At 38.4% G+C, this 19,867-nt stretch overlaps 1 protein-coding gene across 9 annotated transcripts in view; it reads right to left on the reverse strand.

The window, feature by feature from the left end:
* Nucleotides 1-19,485, reverse strand: part of HEPH (hephaestin) — a 139,429-nt gene extending 119,944 nt beyond the window's left edge. For 3 of the 9 annotated variants that reach the window (XM_059883790.1, XM_010822043.4, XM_002700167.7), the window contains exons 1-8: nt 17,850-18,137; nt 11,399-11,604; nt 9,182-9,426; nt 8,045-8,257; nt 7,168-7,350; nt 5,462-5,716; nt 3,884-4,052; nt 2,585-2,721 (exon numbers count right to left, since the gene is read on the reverse strand). In XM_059883790.1, the coding sequence (XP_059739773.1) occupies nt 2,585-2,721; nt 3,884-4,052; nt 5,462-5,716; nt 7,168-7,350; nt 8,045-8,257; nt 9,182-9,426; nt 11,399-11,604; nt 17,850-17,879 (1,438 nt within the window). In that variant the 5' untranslated portion in view covers nt 17,880-18,137. Of the gene's footprint in view, nt 1-2,584; nt 2,722-3,883; nt 4,053-5,461; nt 5,717-7,167; nt 7,351-8,044; nt 8,258-9,181; nt 9,427-11,398; nt 11,605-17,849; nt 18,141-19,436 lie in introns of those variants that run through there. The other 6 variants (XM_015461727.2, XM_010822045.4, XM_005228270.5 and 3 more) reach the window with 6 other exon arrangements.
* Between the last annotated feature and the right edge of the window lie 382 nt (nt 19,486-19,867).

Raw genomic sequence — 19,867 nt, forward strand, 5'->3', positions numbered from 1 at the left:
TTATTTAACCAAAGAGGTAAAAGATTTGTAGAAATAAAACTATAAACCATTGATAAAATACACATGAAAGTGGAAATACATCCCATGTTCATAAGTCAGAAGAATTAATATTGTTAAAATGTCAATTCCACATGAGCAATATGTAATCTTAAGGGACTCCAAGCAGCAAAATAATCTTGGGGGTAAAAAGAACAAACTGGAAGACATTACATGTTCTGATTTTAATACTTACTACAAAGCTACAGTAATCAAACCAGTGTGGTAGTAGCATAAGGACAACAGATATATAGACCAATGGAATAGCATATAGAGCCCAGAAATAAATCCTCACAGATATGAGGACAACTTTTTAAACAAATGGTATTGAGAAAACTGAATTTACATATGCAAAAGAGTGGCTGTACCTTTACCTAACATCATATGCAAAAAAATTAACTAAAAATGGATCAAAGTTCTAAATTTGCCTAAAACAATACAACTGTTTATAAACATATGGCAAAATCTTCATGACACTGGATTTGGCAATGATTTTTTTGGCTATGACATGAAAGGCACAGGTAATTAAAAAAATACTGTATTTCATAAAAAAGAAAACATTAAATGTGTATCAAGAGACACTACCAACATGGTCTACCTGGTGGTCTAGTGGTTAAGATTCCACACTTCCAAGTCAGGGGTGCAGGTTCAACCCCTGGTTGGGGAGCTAAGATCCTACATGCCATGAAACACAGCCAAGGGAAAAAAAAAAGAAGAAGAAAAGTACCAACAGAGTGAAAAGGCAGTCCACAGAATGTGAGAAAATATTTGCAAATCATATGTGACAAGGGATTAGTATCCAGAATATATAGAGAACTCCTAAAACTCAACAACAAAAAAATAATTCAAATAAAGATGCACAAAGGACTTGAATAGACATTTTTCCAAAGAAGATATACAAACAGTCAGTGGGCACATGGAAAGATGCTCAACATCACTAATTATCAGGAAAATGCAAGTCAAAACTGCAATGAGCTATCTCCTCATACCTATTAGGATAGATCATATGAGAAAAATAAGTGTTGCCAAGGATGTATAGAAATTGGAACACTTGTGCACTGATGGTGGGAGTGTAAAATGGTGCAGTTACTGTGGAAAATACCATGGTAGTTCCTCAAATAAAACTAGAGCTACCATAAGATCCAGCAATTTCATTTCTGTGTATATACCCAAAGCAATTGAAAGCATGTCTCAAAGAAACATTTGTGTACCCATATTCATAGCAATATTATTCCCAACAGCTAAAATGTGGAAGCAAACCAACTGTTCACTAATAAACAAATGAATAAGTTTAGCAAAACTTATATACCTACAGCGCAAATTCTGCAATATACTACAACATGGCTAGACCTTAAGGACATTATACTAAGTGAAATGTCAGACACAAAAAGACAAATATTGTATAATTCCACTTATATGAGGTACTTAAGGTAATCAAGATCATAGAGACAGAAGATATTAATAGAATGGTGATTGACAAGGGTTGGGGGGATAATAGGTAATAATTTGTTAATTGGTATAGTGTTTCAGTTTTACAAGATGGAAAGAGTATGGAAATGGATGGTGGTGATGGCTGTGCAATGTTATGAATATATTTAATACCATTGAACTACATACTTTAAAATGATTAAGATGGTAAATTTTATGCTAAACATATTTTGCCACAATAAAATATTGAAGGGGAAAAAAAGACTGGGGACCTATCCTGAATACCAGCTAATGATAGCTCTTTTATACTTAACACTCAATCTCTTTTCCAAACCAAGGTGTGTTTCTGCTCCTGATTATCTCCCTATCCAGCTAATGAAACACCAATTGTCCATTATCAGAACTCAGAAAATCAACTGGTAAATACCTAACCCCAGAACATGGTCTATTATATTATTTCATTTTCAAAATTTTGTCCCATCTAATCTATCTTGTTGCCTGGCTCTATGAATGTGTTGGGTATGTGAATAAGCCACACCCAACCTTCCTATACTATTTCAGTGCTATACTGTACTTTAGGCTTTTTAGATACCTTCCTTAGGTCAGGCCCTAAGCTTTGTTCGGCATTCCTCACCATAGCAACCATGTCTACATGTCATGCCATTTGCTCCTGGTCCTATATTTCCAAGATTCTGAACAGTCTTACTGCCTTAAATAGCCTCTCAGAAATATACCTAGAGAATAATGTTTAACAGTATGATCTGTACAGTACTGCTATGAGAAGATGTTCAATGTAAAAAAAAAAAGTTTCAGTAGTCAAATATATATAAGAAATGATGTATATTTTACTCCCATCATGGAGATTCATGGTAAACAAAAATAAATCCACAGCTCTGGGAAGCCCTGCACCAAAGAATACTATTTGACTAGGTTTAACTTAGTGTTTTGCAGACATTTTCAGACCCATAACCCTTTTCCACAAAACACTACTCTCTTGGGACTCATTCTGAGAAATGTTGGTCTACAGCATGTTTCTGAGTAGCCACCAGGCTCCAGTTTTTAAGCCCTCCCCAATTCTCTGGCTCTAGTCAATTAAATTCATAAGTTAAGAATTCCTCACCCAGAATTCCAAGATGCTTATCCTCCTCCAGCTGCACCTTTTCCTGGAATGTCTCATCTTGGAAGGCTTCATATCGAACTTTCCAGTAAGTGCCCCCAATTCGGATGGAGCTCTTCTGGAAGAATTTATCTGAGCCACTGGCATATAAGGAGGCAAATATCAAATTATTTAGCCATATATCAAATAAACTCCTGTTGCACACTTGTTCTTATCAAGTTATGGATCTTTGTTTAGGAAGGACCTCAGAGATCATCCAGGTTAACATCCATCTAGTGAAGGTATCTCGTCTGGCAAAATACAAATTAATGATACATAGCTTCTGCTTTAGCCTTTTCAAGATCAGGGAACTCATTTTCAGAGAAAATAATTCCTCTTACTGTTGGATAGTTTTTACGATTGGAGTTCTTTATAGTAGGCTGAAATCTTCTTGCTTGTAAGTTCTAGATGCTGGGATCAGTTCTATTCTCCAGAGTTACGTAGTCTTATATCTGTCCTTAATCATCCTCAGGTACTCTAAATCCTTTCTCCCCTTAGTATCTTTCATTTAAAAATGAAAGTGCACTAACTTAGAAAGAATAGTTGTAGATTCTTAGAAGTCATGCTGACACCCAAGTGCCTACTTTCCTATATTTTCTGCAGATTCATTCTATTATTTCCTACTGGAGAATAAACATGATTTGATGTTCTATAGTATTTTCCATAAACTCTCTTAGTCATCTATCAAGTGCATCTTTTAAAAAGACCTGGAATCACTGATAGCCCAGTAAGTCAGTGTAACTTAAGGCCCAGCAACTGATTAGGGCACCAAACTTCTACTCTATCTTGCCCATATCTGAGTCATGGATGAAGCATGAAAATTTGGAGAAATTCCTCAAAAAGGAGGGACATGGTATGACCATAAGGCAGGTTCCTTCCCCTCTTCTTATACTTTTCAGAGTACATTTTACACTTCAGCTTAAATGTGTCCTTCAGACTATGGTAAAGAAAGAAAGGAGCAACATGATAAATAAATGGTAGATTAGAATTGGAGAAATGTCATTTTAAATTACATGACCCCATCTTGGCCTTCTTTACTGCTTGGACCCCTGGCTGGGAATATTTCAGATGACCATACAAAAAGCTTTATAACTCTCCAAGAGCAGGCACTCCTGTAGGGTCACGAGAATTTGATTAATAGTTGTGCCATTAACTCCAGACAATGATTATGATCCCCAAGTGAAGTGAGAGATTTCTGAGATGGAGTAATAGGTGTTTGTGGGTAGACTAAGGAGTAGAGAAAGGAAACACATTACTTCTTACCTGCCTGGCTCCCTCAAGTTCTTTCCCGTACTCCCATCATGCCCCATAGGGCCATAGTCCCATTGAATCTCATGGGCCTCAATGAAGTACTGCCGGACTTTGCCTGTGAGTAAGTTCATGGGAGGTGCCATGGAGCAAGACTTGACCTTGTAGAGTGCTTGCATGCCATCTGGAGGAAAAACATCAGGGCTGGCTCCATTCTACCCAATACATCTTTTACCCAGGTGACTCATCTTCCTCCTTTTCCTAATGTTTCCCACTTTCTCCCTTCACTAGGCTCTTTATCCCTCCCTCTAAATGAGCTACTTTCTCTCACTCCTAAAGAGCCTGACTGGGAGACAGGGAGTGCAAGTGGGAATTCAAGTATCTCCCACCTGCTTATCACTACTAACTCATTTATCAGACCTTTATTCTTGCCTCTGCAAAATGCTTACACTGTAGCAACATCACAGAAATTGAAGTCAAAATACCTGAATTCCAAGTCCAAGCCTTATCACTATCTATAGGAATTTAGGAAAGTCACTTCCTAGATCTGAGCTTAACCTCTGATTTGTAAATGGGGAGAATAGAGAAATCTACTACACTAGGCCCATGGGAGCATCAAATTTTAAAAAGAGTGTTATTTGTAAAATGGGAAGCTTCCAAAGTAAAGGAACATCTACATATGAAGATGAAGCTCCACACTTGGGACTGTCAGGAAAGTGTAGATTCTAAGTAGTGTTTCCAAAAGTGGAGTTGTTACATTGAGGCATAGTGGTAATAGATGATATTGTGTTATATTTGCTTGGCTGTGTATATAGGTCACTCAGGTACATTATCTCATTTGAGTCTCACAACATCCCAAGGAGATCTGAAATTTGAAATTAGAAATCTGAGCTTTGAAGAAAGAGGAAATAAGGATATTCATTTTCATTGAATGTGTACTATCTGCTAGAACCTTTTTTGGGTGATTTACATATTTTAGTTACTTCCTTCAGTCCTCATAACTAGCCTGTGAAACAGACTTAATGTCCCCTTTTGCAGATGAAGTTTTCTTTCTAAGGATCAGAGAGGTTACATAACTTGCCCAAGATTACACAGCTAGTCAGAGGTAGAATTAAGATTTAAGTGCCTATCTTCCAACTGCACATTTGAGTGCTCATTTTCTTCTCTTGTATCCAGTCTTGGTCTCATCATTCCCTCATCTCTAAGCTTCAAAATCCCATTATTTCTCTGAAACCTCTTTACAACTTTTTAAGGTGGGAATTATTATTGCAATATTGCAATCCTCAGATGAGGAAACATAGACACAAAAAATGTGACATGACTTACCAAAGGTTCACTCATCCATTCCTCTACTATCTTATGTTAGAGACGGGGAAGATAAAACCCAGAGAGCATGCCCAAGGTCAACCTGCAATTTAATGACTGAGCCAAGAATGAATCTGGAATCCCAGAATTCTAATGTTTCATTGTTTACATCCACTTATCTCACCTGAAAGACCAATCTTATGGCTCCAGGTCAGAAACCCAGGCTCCTGATAACCATCACTGCCACCTACCTCCTATATCTAAAGGATCAGAGATGGTGGATCTCACCTTGCAAATGACTATTCACTTGGCAGCTGATTAACCAGGTGCCAGGTTCCTGGGGCACCATCTCAGCACTCACAAAAGTGGCTGGAAAGATATGAGCCACATCAGTTCTATGACCTCGGATGGTCAGCATCTGTCCATGGAAGAAAACTGTGTGGACATCTACCTCATTGCCCATGCCAAACAAGTGCCAGGCCACACGTTTCTGTGCACACATACTTAGATCTGGCAAGTTTCCAAATACAAAGCCATTTATTGCTGCAAAATAAAATACAAAGAAAATATCAGAGTTAGGAAATGATAGCCCAATGAGAGAAGCCTTACCATCTGATAATAATAATAGGTAACACTTAGGTGAGGTTTTGAAGAGTAAACTGTGCTGACCGTATGCATCATCTCGTATAAATCTCACAAACAGTCCTGGGAAATAGGCAGAATTCACTAGTATGGAAAAAAAATGTGAAAATCTAGGCTCAGAGAGGTAAAGTTATTAATACTTCTCTCCCAAAACCACAGAGGTATTAAGTGGTAGAGCCAGGATTCGAACCCAGCAATCTGAGGAAGCTTTCTAAGAAATGGAGTTTTATTTTATAAGCCTTCTTTCCTTCTAGGCCAATTTCATTCTGAAATTTCCACAGGGAAATTGTCAAGTTAACTAACTAATTGTCATTACAAGCAATTGGTATAAAACTCAAGAGAAATTTGAGCTGTCCAAACCATCTTTCACATATTCTCCTTGAGTTTTCACCTCCCCTTGGGACTCTGGTTTTGAGCCTGCCTCTGTCACTATGTAAATCACTCCTATAATTAAACAAAAGCAAAAGCAACTTTTTTCATTTCTAAAATCCATTTTCTGTCCATGCCTTAGGACTTCTGTGCCTTTTGTTTTAAATTTAATTAAAATGGTTGTGGTGTTGGAGAAGACTCTTGAGAGTCCCTTGGACTGCAAGAAGATCCAACCAGTCCATCCAAAAGGAGATCAGTCCTGAGTGTTCATTGGAAGGACTGATGTTGAAGCTGAAATTCCAATACTTTGGCCACCTGATGCGAAGAGCTGAATCATTTGAAAAGACCCTGATGCTGGGAAAGATTGAGGGCAGGAGGAGAAGGGGATGACAGAGGATGAGATGGTTGGATGGCATCACCGACTTGATGGACATGGGTTTGGGTGGATTCTGGGAATTGGTGATGGACAGGGAGGCCTGGCGTGCTGCAGTTCATGGGGTCGCAAAGAGTCGGACATGACTGAGCGACTGAACTGAATTGAACTGAACACACTTATGGGAACTCATTTCTTTTCTCTACAAAACATGTAATTTTTTCCAGTTTGCATCCTTTTTAGAACAAAGAAATGTTAACTACTTATATCATTGGGCAACCCTAGCCAGTGACTAAGCATAGAGTATATGACTTTGAAATTAACAACCCTGGGCTGTTCCATATTGTAAGGCAAGGTACCTAATGGCAAGAGCATAGTCTATGAGGTCAGAGAGATTAGGGTTGGAATTTTAGCTGTGCTGTTTATTTTCTGTGTAATCCTACAGCCTTGGTTTACTCATGAGTGAAACATGGAAAAGCCACCTACAACTCATGGTCCTCATGAGGATTAAAAAGAACCAGGTATGTGAAAACATTCACCAAATACTAGGCCCAGTGGAGAACCTCAATCAGTGTTCACTGTTATATGTGGTCAATTACTCCCAGCTCACCGTGCATCCTATTGCTCTTCTGAAAGTCCTCATCTTCTTTGTCCACTGAGGCAGGGTCTGAGCAGTAAGTGGCAATGTTCTCATTGATATGCCAGCTAAGGTTCTCATCTATCACACTAAAAAGGAGGAAGAAATCATTGTCCACATCCTGCCGCCGAGGAGGGAAGCTCCCATCCAGGGTTCCTATTGAAAGAAAGAAAAGAGCCTTTAAGAACCTTCTTTGTTTAGCAACAGTAAGCTGTAAGGGGTACTCACAATTAAGAATAGAAAGAGTGGAGCCTTAAGAGTCCATCAGCAACAGAAAAGTAGATAGAACCTTCTGCTGCTAATTTCTATTTCCAAATTCCTTAGATAAAGTCACCAGTTCAGTTGAGCCTAGGACTTGAAGGTGAAGTACACAGAATCTAGAATAATTCCCTCCCATCATCCCTGCCTATGTCTTCAACTCAGGGCCTTAATTTGACCACAACACACAGGTCTTCAGGACTGACTATACCTTAAACATATCACATTTCCAACCAAACTTACAATCCTCCCCAAATTCTGATGGCTACACTTTCAATACTATCCAAAAAACTATTAATACACATTTATTCTTATGTAACTTGATTTTCATCATTACTAATTTGAGTTTTTTTTTTAATGAAATAAGAAAAAAAAAGTAGCAAAGTATTTTTTAAATATATATTTTTTTTTAAATAATTAAATAGAAAAAAATAGTGAAAAGGGAGTTTGGTAGAGTTTATTCCTGCTAAAAAATGGGGGTGTTAAATTAATGCTCTCCAGGCTGTTGCTCAATATGTAGGTGATTCAATTATATCACAGCTCCCTCTAGATATCCCAAATTGTATCTTCAGCTCACACTTGGGGCTTATACCTCTTTTACAGGTTATAAGGGGTCCAATGAGACCAGTAGCAATATCTCGTGGTGCATCTACATGAGAATGGTAGACCCAGGTGAGGCATGCTGGGTCAGCATCAGTGGGTGCATGGCCTTCTGGAATGGTCCAGTTGTAGATGTGGCTGCCTCCTGGGGGTACAGAATCATCAGCTTTCAACCAACCAGAGGAACCATCTGGATACAAGGAACCTAAGAAATGAAATTGCACATGCTCAGTCCCAGGGTGAGAGAGACCTAGCAGATAGAGAAATCAGGAGAGTGCTGACATATGAGATATCTAGTTTCAGTTTTGTGGAAGGTAGAGTTCTAAAGTTCAGCACAGTATTCCTCACAACCTGAGGAAGGCCAGATTCAGGTAATATCTAGTCAAGAACCCTAGACTTTAAATCAACAGCAGGTTAAAAAGGTAGCAGCCCTTGGGGAAGGAGATATAGCCATTGAAAGTACTATACAGCTTAACCTAGTAATGTTCCAGTGCAAAGCCAATGACATGGAGGCAAGAGAGAATAAAAATTCCCTTCCTCTGAGCACTCACTTTGGAAAACAAAAAGCAGACAACCACAGAATTTCAGTCTGAAGGCAGCTCAATTATCAAATGGTCTACTTATGAAAGAGAAAACAGAGGGAAAATAACTTGTCCAAGATGATACAGGGAGTTAACAATCAAGTTAGGACCTTCTTATTTCTCTATTCCTCACTCACTGGTGTGTCAGTATTATAAACTGTTGGGCCTGGGATAGTGGGAGCTATGGATGAGTAAACCAATCTTTCTATTAAGAAGAAAATTCACAGAACACTCCTCTATTTCCAAGACAGTCAAATATTTTATGGGAATTCCATTCAAGCAATTTTTTGTGATAAAAAGTAAATTGAATCTCTACATTTTTAAGGAATAATTGAGGTTTAGAGAGGGGCAGTGACTTGCCCAAAGTTACACAGTGTATGAATAGCAGAGCTGATAATGGTACCCATATTTTCTCTGGGGAGAGTAACTGGCACCTCAGTTCAAAAAAGAAGACTATCTTCATTCCCAGCTTCTCTCTCTCTCATAAGACAGTAAAGAAAAAGGGATATTTGTTGCAAGTAGGAGAAATAAAGGATGGGATATTTTACCTTCTGAGTCCTTTTCATAGAATACACCATGGGGATGGATGGTATAGGGACGAGTGGCAAAATTCTTCAAGTGGATAAGGATGACATCTCCCACCTCAGCCCTCAACACTGGCCCCAGGAAGCCCAACCAGGCTGGCTGGACCATTTCATCCATGTATGAGCCATCCTTGTATTCCTTGTAGATGGTCTTCTTGTAGCTGTTCCCTATTCGGTTCTTGTCAGACTTCAAGAAGCTAGCAGCTACTCTGGGAAGGAAGGAAAGAGAGACTCACATTTTTGCCTTTCTTCTAGAGGAAGCTGACCAAAAAGTGACCATTTTTGTTTAGGGCAAAATAAGAAGAAATGGGATTGTACTGATCAAAATATTAAAGCCTTAGGCTAGGATCTGATTGTTAGACAATGAGAAGTATTAACTTAGAGTGTATGAATTTGCCGATATGCACTTTTAACCTACAAAATGGGTTCCTCAGGTGGGATAGTGGTAAAGAACCTGCCTGCCAATACAGGAGACATAAGGGATGTGGGTTTGATCCAGGGTTGAGAAGATTCCCTTTAGGAGAGCACGGCAACACACTCCAGTATTCTTGCATGGAGAATCCCATGGACAGAGGAGCTTGGCGGATTATAATCCATAGGGTCGCAAAGAGTCAGACATGACTGAAGCAATTTACCACTCATGCACACAACCTATAAAATAGACAGATTCACTCACTACAGCCTAATATATAGTAGTGAGGAGGCAACCAACTATGAACTGATCCTTTTTAAGTGCTCAACTTCCTATCCAGTTGGCTTGACTTACTGTTGTCCTGCTATATACGGGAAGTCTTACAGCATAATGTTAAGATCATAAACTCTGGAGCCAGGAAGTTTCAATTAAATGCCAATATTGCCATTTCCCCTGGAGAAGGGCATGGCAACCCACTCCCATATTCTTTCCTGGAAAATCCCCATGGACAGAGGAGCCTGGTGGGCTATAGTCCACAGGATCACAAAGAGTCAGACACGACTGAAGTGACCTAGCATGCATGGATTGCCATTTTCAAATCTGTAGGACTTTTAACAGTTTACTTAACTTCTCTGAGTATAATTTCTCCATCTGTAAGATGGAGGCAATCATGGTACCAGCTGTTACTGGTGAAAAGAGTTTAGAAAAATGCTTGGGAAATAGTTAAAGAAAAAAACCACAATGTTATGTATTACTTCAATGTATTGGAAATGGAGGATAACAAAGTTATCCCTCAAGGATACTTTTAATCCAGATTCTGTGACTCCAAAACTAGATAATTAGAAAGATGGTTCATCAAAAAAAAAAAAGGATGACTTTTTCTTACTCAAATTCTTCCTAGAGAACTCTGAGATGTTACTGTCAACTTTGGAAAACTCTGATGCTTTGGAGAGACAACATGATTCATGATCACAAAAGATTTTTTAATACATTAATTTTTTTTCAGCTGATATTTCTGGAATGCATGCAGAGCTCTAAGATCAAGAAAATTTATTCCTGTAGGATCTGTGAGAGGCTGAATGGTGAGAGGAGTACCAACTTTGTATCCACATTACCCAGGTTCAAATCCTAAATTTTCCATTTACTGTTGGACTTGGGGAAGTCATTTGATCTCCCTGAGCCTCAGTTTTTTCATCTATAAGATGAGAGTATTCATATTCACCTCTTAGTTTCTATAACAATTAGGTGAGACAAAGTATATAAATTTCTAATATGGTGCCTGTTACAAAATGTTATATAAGTGATAGCTATTACTGTTCTTTCCTTGATTCTAAGGCTGATCTTATTTTTTCACATTTTCACATATCTTAAATCAGTATAGTTCCATTGAACTATTTGCAGCATACATACACCACACACATCTTACCAACACTGTATATATTTCATGTTTCTTTCCTGTTTAAAAGCTAAACACCTATTATTAAAACAGCATAGTGGATATCACCTTAGAAATCAAGGAAATATGGAATGACCTTTAAGACTCTAAAAATGCTGAGGCATCTCAGTGTGGAAAAGCAGACTCCATATGAGATACTGCCTCCTGGGTCAATTAGTTGTTTCTCAGGAAATGCACCGCTGGGATTATGGCCCAGAGAGATCTGGAGCTGACTGCAACCACACCCTGGGAAAAGGTCCTCAAGAGCTACCTACTGACCTCAAGGGTGCCCCTCCCTAACTCCATCTCTAATTTCACAAGAGATTAAACCTACATGTCACTTTCCAGAGGCTGGTTCGTGATGATATTCCTTCCCTTAGGAGCATAGTTCCACCGCACATCCTGGATCCCCAGGTAGTAGACTCTAGTAGTCCCATCAGTCAGTTGGGGCCACAGAGGTTGCATGAACAGCAGAGCCCAGAGGAGATGGCCTGACTCCATGGCCCACGTTACTCTGGGAAACAGGCAAATGAATAACTTCTGGTAAGGAAGAAAGAGAACAAAAGGACTTTGAATGTGTCTGGAAAAGTAGAGGCAAGACCTAGACTGGGTGACTGAGAACATAAAAACTGACTAGCCTAGAATCTCTGCCTTACCTGATTCCTTTCAACAAGTGTTCAAGGATCTCTACACATTGGACTTTGGAAGGAAAAGTTAAAAAGTCACTTGTACTGACTTTTTTAAGGTATCACTTTCTTCAGAAGAGAATTATGAGTTCATTTTCTTCAGCAGTGTAAAAAGAAGAGTATACTCTGGCCCTCAAATTAGGAAACAAGCATCAGTAGCCTAATTGAGTCACTGTTACTCACTCAGTACCCAAGTGAAGTCACTAATTCTCCCTGTGTCTCTATTTTCATCATTATCACTTTCCATCCCCTATAAACTGTGTTTAAAAATAAATGAGAATTCAGCAAAAATCATTTGCTATAACGTTCATAGATGCAAACTGGAAACAGCCAACATGCCCACAACATTATAATGGATGAGTAAATTGTATTTTATTTATATAATGAAATTCTGTATAGCAATAGTAATGAGCAAACTAACACTACATGAAAATATAGATGCCTCTCACTAATATAATACTGCAGAAAGAAACCAGACATAGAAGTACATATTATATGATTTCATTTATGTAAAGTACAAAATAGGCAAAGCCGATCTATGCTGTTAGAAGCTAGGATAATGTTTGCCCTTAAGGTAGGGATCACTGGCTGGTAGGGAAGAAGAAGAAGGCTTTTAGGTAATGTTCTGTTTCTCAATTTAACTATTGATTACGTGGATGTGTTCAGTCTATGAAAATACACCGAGCTGTGAACTTAGCACATTTATCAGAAGAAATATTCTTTGCTGTTTCTTTGCAATGCACAAATCCGTTTCATGTGTCCAATCTTGACTCAGAGTTAGAACTAAGCCTCTAGTCTCTCATTCTGATACATCAACAAGGCAGTTAGACTTCTTGGGGCTGATATGAAGCACTCAGTCATACCATACACAGACACAGTCAATCCAAGAAACACAATCAACATAACATATACACAAATATACATACACTTGCATATACATGGACACATGCAGTCTTATCTAAAAGCAGAGACACACACACTTGCATCCACATTAGTTCCACAGTGTCACATAGAGCCTTAGTCACTGTCATAATAATAATAATAATAATAACCTATAATGGAAAAAATCTGAAAAAGAATATATATATTTCTGAATCACTTTGGTATATACCAGAAATTAACACAATATTGAAAATCAACTATACTTCAGTTTAAAATAATAACAGTCAATATTTATAATGTGTGTATACGTCAGACATTGTTCAAAATCTTTTACAGAATAAATCATTCAATCCTCACAATAGTACTATGAAGCAAATATCTTTATTATCCCCATATTATTAGAAAGAAGAACTATAAAACAGAGATATAAGGTAATTTGTCAAAGTTCCCATAGTTAACAATTAGCAGAGTTGGCTTGTGTGGTAAAGGGAGTATGTGTTCAGTGTTTATGTTTTTCTTTTTCTGAAGTATAAGTAATTGACAATATTATATTAGTTTCATGTTAATTACCATGCTATACTACTTTTCACAAAATATATTTGCACATGCACAGAGAACATTTGCAGGCATATCTTGCTTTATTATGCTTCACTTTAATTTACTTCACAGACATCATGTTTTTTACAAACTGAAGATTTGTGGCGGTTCTGCATTGTCAGGTGATGTTTAGCACTTTTTAGCAATAATATTTTAAAATTGATATACATACATTTTTAAAGACATAATGCTATTATACACTTAATTGACTACAGTATAGCATAAACATGACTTTTATATGCACTAAAAAATAAAAAAAAGTGTGAAGATTTATTACAACATGAACTTTACTGCAGAAGTTTGGAACTGAACCTGCAATATCTCCAAGGTATGCTTGTATGTGTTTATAGCTATTGCCATATCTGAGAATACCCCATATACTCTGAAATAAGCATGTAGTTATGTAGTTATGATCACTTCTAGAGAGACACATATATATTTATATAGGCAAAGATACATCTAATGAGTATCATTCACGATGATGATAATAATGATGGTAACAATCATTCATAGAGAAACTACAAAAAACATGATGCTCAGTTTTTACATAAATTATTTCACTAAATCCTCAACCTAACCACATGATATTAGGGATTTTAATTGAAAACAGAAAGTAAAAATATGCACAGAGTCACATGTGGATAGGAAATGCCCAGATATTTATTTACCTTGATTGATAAATAGAACTATGGACCTCTCTAAAAATTCTCAAACCCTTCCACACAAAGCAGTGGCCCAAGTGTGTAACCCTCAGTTTTCATATGACATTTGGAAGAAGCCCTTGATATGGGGGAGAACCTGCCTTCCCTGGAGAATCCCATGGACAGAGGAGCCTGGCGGGCCATGGTCCATGGGGTTGCAGGGAGTCGGACATGACTGAAGTGACTAAGCACATTGTCTTGGATTCTTCTAAAACCTGGCTTTCCTGCAGACCAATTGTGTAGACTTGGGTAATACTTAGGCACTCTGAACCGGTTTTCTTATCTATAAAATATATCTAATACTATAAGCTTTGGAGAAGTAAATTAGAAAACTTACATGAAAAGGCCCCAGGACAATTAGTGTTTAGAATATAACAAACTATAACTGTTGGTTTCCTTCCTCTTCTTTCTCCCTCCTGGTGACAGTTTGTTAACTTATCTTTACTGTCTCCCACACATCATGTATTTCAACTCTAAGGGCTAACTTAAATCTTATCTGCTCCAGAAGGCCCCCTGTAGCCTCTTCATATCACTGTCCTCTGAAAAACTACTTACTCTAAATAGCATAAAATGGCATGAAGTCAGACTTTTTATTATTATTACTTTTGTCTCATAAGCTGCCTCATGAACTGTCTTTATTTACCAGCTTGGACTATAAATCCCTTGAGAGTGGATGTAGTATCTTAGAAGTCTTTGTGTATCTATTGAAAGATACTTTGATGGGAGCCCTGCAGTTACATTTTACATTGAAGACACAGGCTTTGGAATCAGACTACCTAAACAAACCCTGGCTTCACTTTTCCTAGCTGTGTGACTTGATAAACTGCTTTACTTCTCTGGCCCTTGTGTTTTCATCTTAAATGGAATTAATATTATTTACTACTTCTCAGGGTAGTTCTGAGGATTAAATGAAATAAGATCTTTAAGTGAATAGAACACAAATAAATATTTAAGTGCACCAGTAAAAGACCAAAAGGCTTTAGTGGCTATGATTATTACAGATAAGGAAATAGATTTAAAAACGAAAATTGCCAGGCTCACAAAGCTTTAACATTTTATGGATATCCATAACACAAACACATTCATAAGTTCCTATATACAATAATACATTGTAAGCATACAGGCACATGTATATGGCTGAGATTAGTTTCTTTGGAAGCAAAATGATATAATGAAAAGAACCAGAACTTTTGAATCAGATAAACTCACGTTTGAGTACTGTTTTCAAATGTGTTTGAAAGAAATAGATAGGGACTTAGTAAGTATCTGATAAATATAATTTCTCATTTCCTCTAGTCACTAACTTCCTATTTCACTCCCAAAGATGCATTTGTTGTTGCTATTACTATTGTTATTTTTAAATTAAGTTTGTTATTATAAAACAAAAGAAAGGGAGAACCCATAAGATTCTTTTAGAATCATTTGTATATTTCATAGTAAAATTGAAAGACTCTAGACTCAGAAATGGAGAAGGTAGTGGCACCCCACTCCAGTACTCTTGCCTGGAAAATCTCATGGACGGAGGAGCCTGGTAGGCTGCAGGGGTCGCTGAGGGTTGGACGCGACTGAGCGACTTCACTTTCACTTTTCACTTTCATGCATTGGAGAAGGAAATGGCAACCCACTCCAGTGTTCTTGCCTGGAGAATCCCAGGGACGGGGGAGCCTGGTGGGCTGCCGTCTATGGGGTCGCACAGACTCAGACACGACTGAAGTGACTTAGCAGCAGCAGCAGCAGACTCAGAAAAAATAGATTCTAATTCTGTAATCATCATTTACTAGTTGTATAACATGGAACAAGTCACTTAGTTTCTTGAACCTGAGTTTTCTCATCTCTTAAATGGAGATAATCTCTGGTTTGGCCTCCTGATTAGTTTGCTATGAAAATCAAATGAGATGAAGGATTTGGAAGCCCTACATAAATTATTCATTTGGGGAGGGCTATTTTTAATCAGTTGAGCCCACAGGAGGAGATCTTATAGAAAGGCCAGACTGAGGAGGAAAAATAAAAGGGAAAGGTAAAAGGGGAAAGGGGAAATGAAATAATATGAGGAAGAATCCTGGAGGAAAGTTAAAAAGGAGGACAGAAGGAAGAGGTGGTCAAAGGAGGGGAGGGAGAAAGAGAAAGAATATCTGGGATACTTTGAATTAGACATAATTTAGTTAATATACACTGAGACTAGGCAAACCTTACTTTCCTGTCATCCCAATGTTACCTGGGCCTGGTCCCCTTTATCCACAATTTGCATCACTGTTTTCCCTAGAATTTTCAAGTTGTTCCTTTAATGTGATAATGCTCTTTTCTCTCTGAGTTGGAGTATACTGGCCTGGACAAGCTTATCCTGGACAAAGGATCACTCAACTGAACACAGAAATGCTGAGCTGTCCTAGAGGTTTTGTCTCCAATTTCAGAAGTCTTATTAACAGAACCCTCTATCAAGACTGACCTTTTGGTCTTCCACTTTCTTAATGTTTTTGTGGCTTTTTCTGCACCTTGTGACTCAAAATAGGGGATTTCCTCACCTTTAGGCGGTATGGGGCTTTTTTTTACTAGAAGGGAAAATCAAGAGAGTGTTGAGAGCCTCAAAAGATTCCATATAGCACAAGTACAATTTATATTATTTTTAATCATTATCATTATATTCTACTATGTCAGAAGTGGGGAAATTGAGGCCCAGTTGGAGAGACTCTAAGTCTCTAAGTCCTAAGAGCTAGTACTAGAACTTAAGATCCTTTAGCCTGACAATCATGTATATCATCACTGTGCTTTTCCTGGGACAATATGATTTCACTACATATGTGCATTTATATTAGGGGGGTTTCTTTATGTCCTCATACCCTAGTTGTAGTATAATAGAAAGTATACTGATACGAAACTATAAGACCTGGGTTGAAATTTTTTTTTTTTTTTTTGCCTATAATAGCTATGTAACTTTCAACAAGTCAATTTCACCTATTTTGCCTCAGTTTTCTCATCCAAAATTATGGATAATATTTCACAAATTGTTTTGAGGATCAAACAAAATAATGGATGCATAAGCCCCTTTCAAAGGGCTTAGAATACAATAAATGATTAGTAAAAGTCTTAATGCATTAATGGATTCATACATCCATAAAAAACTTCTAGAAACTATACTTTTTCAACCCCTTGACATGACATATAGAAAATGGACCAGAGAGATAAAGGGGTTTGCTTAAAGCCAAGCAACCAGTTTACTGGCAAGGCCAGAATTTAAGCCCATATTTTCTAAAACATTTCTTCTACTTAGGCACTAAGTGTGAGAAACAATTTAGATTTTAAGCTGATAGCTTAGTTCAGCTATCATTTACTGCCTTGCTCTGTGCCAATCTGGATCTCAAAGTATGAAAGTTAAGTGATTGTTTTTAAGTGTTCCATCAGTCCATGGGGTCTCGAAGAGTCAGACACGACTGAGCGACTTCACTTTCACTTTTCACTTCCATGCACTGGAGAAGGAAATGGCAACCCACTCCAGTGTTCTTGCCTGGAGAATCCCAGGGATGGGGGAGCCTGGTGGGCTGCTGTCTATGGGGTCGCACAGTGTCGGACACGACTGAAGTGACTTAGCAGCAGCAGCATCACCTCAATAAACCCCACAAACTGAGACCAAGAAATGAGCATACTATTTTAACAGGAAAATTAACTACTCTCTACAACTCCAGGATCATCTCTGAAACAGCTGAGCAATGTCCCTGGCCATTTTGATGAGAGGAACAAAGAGAGCATATTTTACATTTTAACTTTCCTGCACATTCAGCCGTGCTTCCTTCTTCTCAACCACTGACTTTCTCTCCCTGTGGGCCCAGGATTTCTCTAAACCAAGCTGAATAAAAGTTTTCTTTTTTGTTTTGTGTTTCAAAGAGAAGGAGGTAGGGTTTAGAAAGGGGCGGAGGAAGCTTACCTTTGCTGGAGAAAATCCTTCCATATTCATGTCAGCGGCCTACTGAGGCTAAACTGCAGACCCCAGCATGAGTCTGCCAGCCCTGCTCAGTTAGTATCCTGGGTTACAAGGCCTTTCTCATAAACAAAGTCCAGAGCTCCAATTGGCTGGTTTTACTGGGGAGGAGTGAATGGAGGCTGGGGCAGTTCTGGTTGCCCTCTTTTCCAGAAACTAATCTACTGGAATGTGTTGTTCCAGACCTGTATTGGTACAAAACCCGGTATGGTTCTTTAACCATGTCCGGGTGTTTTCCAAATCCCGGTTAGGATTTCCGGAGGAATTACAAGAGGCTGGGTTGCACTTCTGTTATCTCAGCTTGCTGATTGCTATTTGCTGAGAGGGAGGAGGAAATGCACTGTCAGTGAAGCTAGTGAAACTTCATAGAAAGATTCCAATACCCCTCTTTAAGAAATAGGTTCCACTGCAAGGGTTATGAGATGTAAGAAGAGCTCCCATCCCCAACACTTTCTCTTGTTGTGAAGCACAGTTATCATCCCTGCTATTATTCTGAGACCATGGTTGCTTGATAATAGAGAAAAATAAAACTGGTAATAAAACAAAGAGCTTTCTACATGCTAGTCCCTATGTTAACCACTTTACATACATTCTCACTTAAAATTCACAATTATTCTATGAAACGAATATGCTAATTCGTATTTTACAACTGAAGAAAAGCAGACTCTGAGAGGGAAAGTAACCGTTCAAAGTTACACCGTTAATAAGAGGGGGGAATTGTAGTAGGTCTGTCTAGTCTCTTAGTCACTACACTACCACACTCTGCTACTTAATGGAGAAACCCAGAAAGCCCTTTTGCAATGAGGGAAGTGACTTCACAATAATTGAGTGCCTGCTGTCCACCAGTCACTGCTAGATTTTTTTAAAAATGTACATTAACTCTGCCACTGCCATTTTTAGCAGCTCCCTGAGTGAACTCCCAGGGTCATATTACTCAAATTTTTCATTGTGGAGACTGGATGCAGCTAGTAGATAGCTTGGATTAACATAGATCAGCATCCTAAAACCTAGGAACACCCAGAAGAATTGGAAATATTAATTTTTTTAAAATGGAACTAAAAAATATCAAAATGGGTCCCAAAATCTCTGAGTGAAGCTGGAGTCTGAATTTGTTTAAAAGCAAAGGCCATCTTTGTTCTTGCTAGAAAGAGAGGGTACTGAAAAATCACTAGCCTGAGTCAAGTGACCCAAGTTCCTTCCCTGGCTTGCTCTTGAAGCAATCATCTATGTGGTCTTGGTATAGGACTTCCTCTTCTTTGGGCCTAAGCCTTTCCATTTGTACATTGAGGGCCTTAAACTAGATATAGACCCTCTTAGCCCTATAAATTTACATATCTAGGATTCCATGAAGAAACCACATTCTTGATATTAAGAGTAGAAGAAAAAGAGGTTTTAAACATGCAAAGTGTAAGAAAAGAGTGGGTGCAGAGTAATTCGTAGAGAACTCCATGTCTTTTTGGGAAGGACTACATCTACCCTCAGCTATAGGAAGGAAACAGGTATGATGGCAGTTCCACCATCTAGTATCCTTACTTGTGATGAGGTGATCTTGACTAGGAGCAGGTGCTGTTCCCCAGGCAGTCTTGACACATTATTTTTTTCTCTCTCGAATTTAAAGTATCTGGAGCAGGGTCCAGGGAGGAGGAGTTTCAAAGACTGAGGCAGTGGGGCAAAGTCTGGGTCATAAAACACTGGAGGTGCTTAAAGGTGCCTATACACTTAGGAGCTATCCCTACAGACTGCATCTCAGGCTAAGGCAAGTAGAAGCACCAGTAGGGAGAAGGGAGGAACCACCATTTATTCAGCTCCTTTAGAGATGATCAAGGGAAGCTAGATCAGGTAACAGCAGGCCCTAGGACTATCTGCCTCTTCCCCCACTTAGCACAAATGTAGACCTTTAAGCTGGAGGTGGGAAGGTAGATATCAAATCCATTAAGCTGGGATCCAAGTCCAGGCTTTAAGGC

This window comes from Bos taurus, chromosome X (assembly GCF_002263795.3).
Source record: "Bos taurus isolate L1 Dominette 01449 registration number 42190680 breed Hereford chromosome X, ARS-UCD2.0, whole genome shotgun sequence".
NCBI classification, from domain to species: Eukaryota; Metazoa; Chordata; class Mammalia; order Artiodactyla; family Bovidae; genus Bos; species Bos taurus.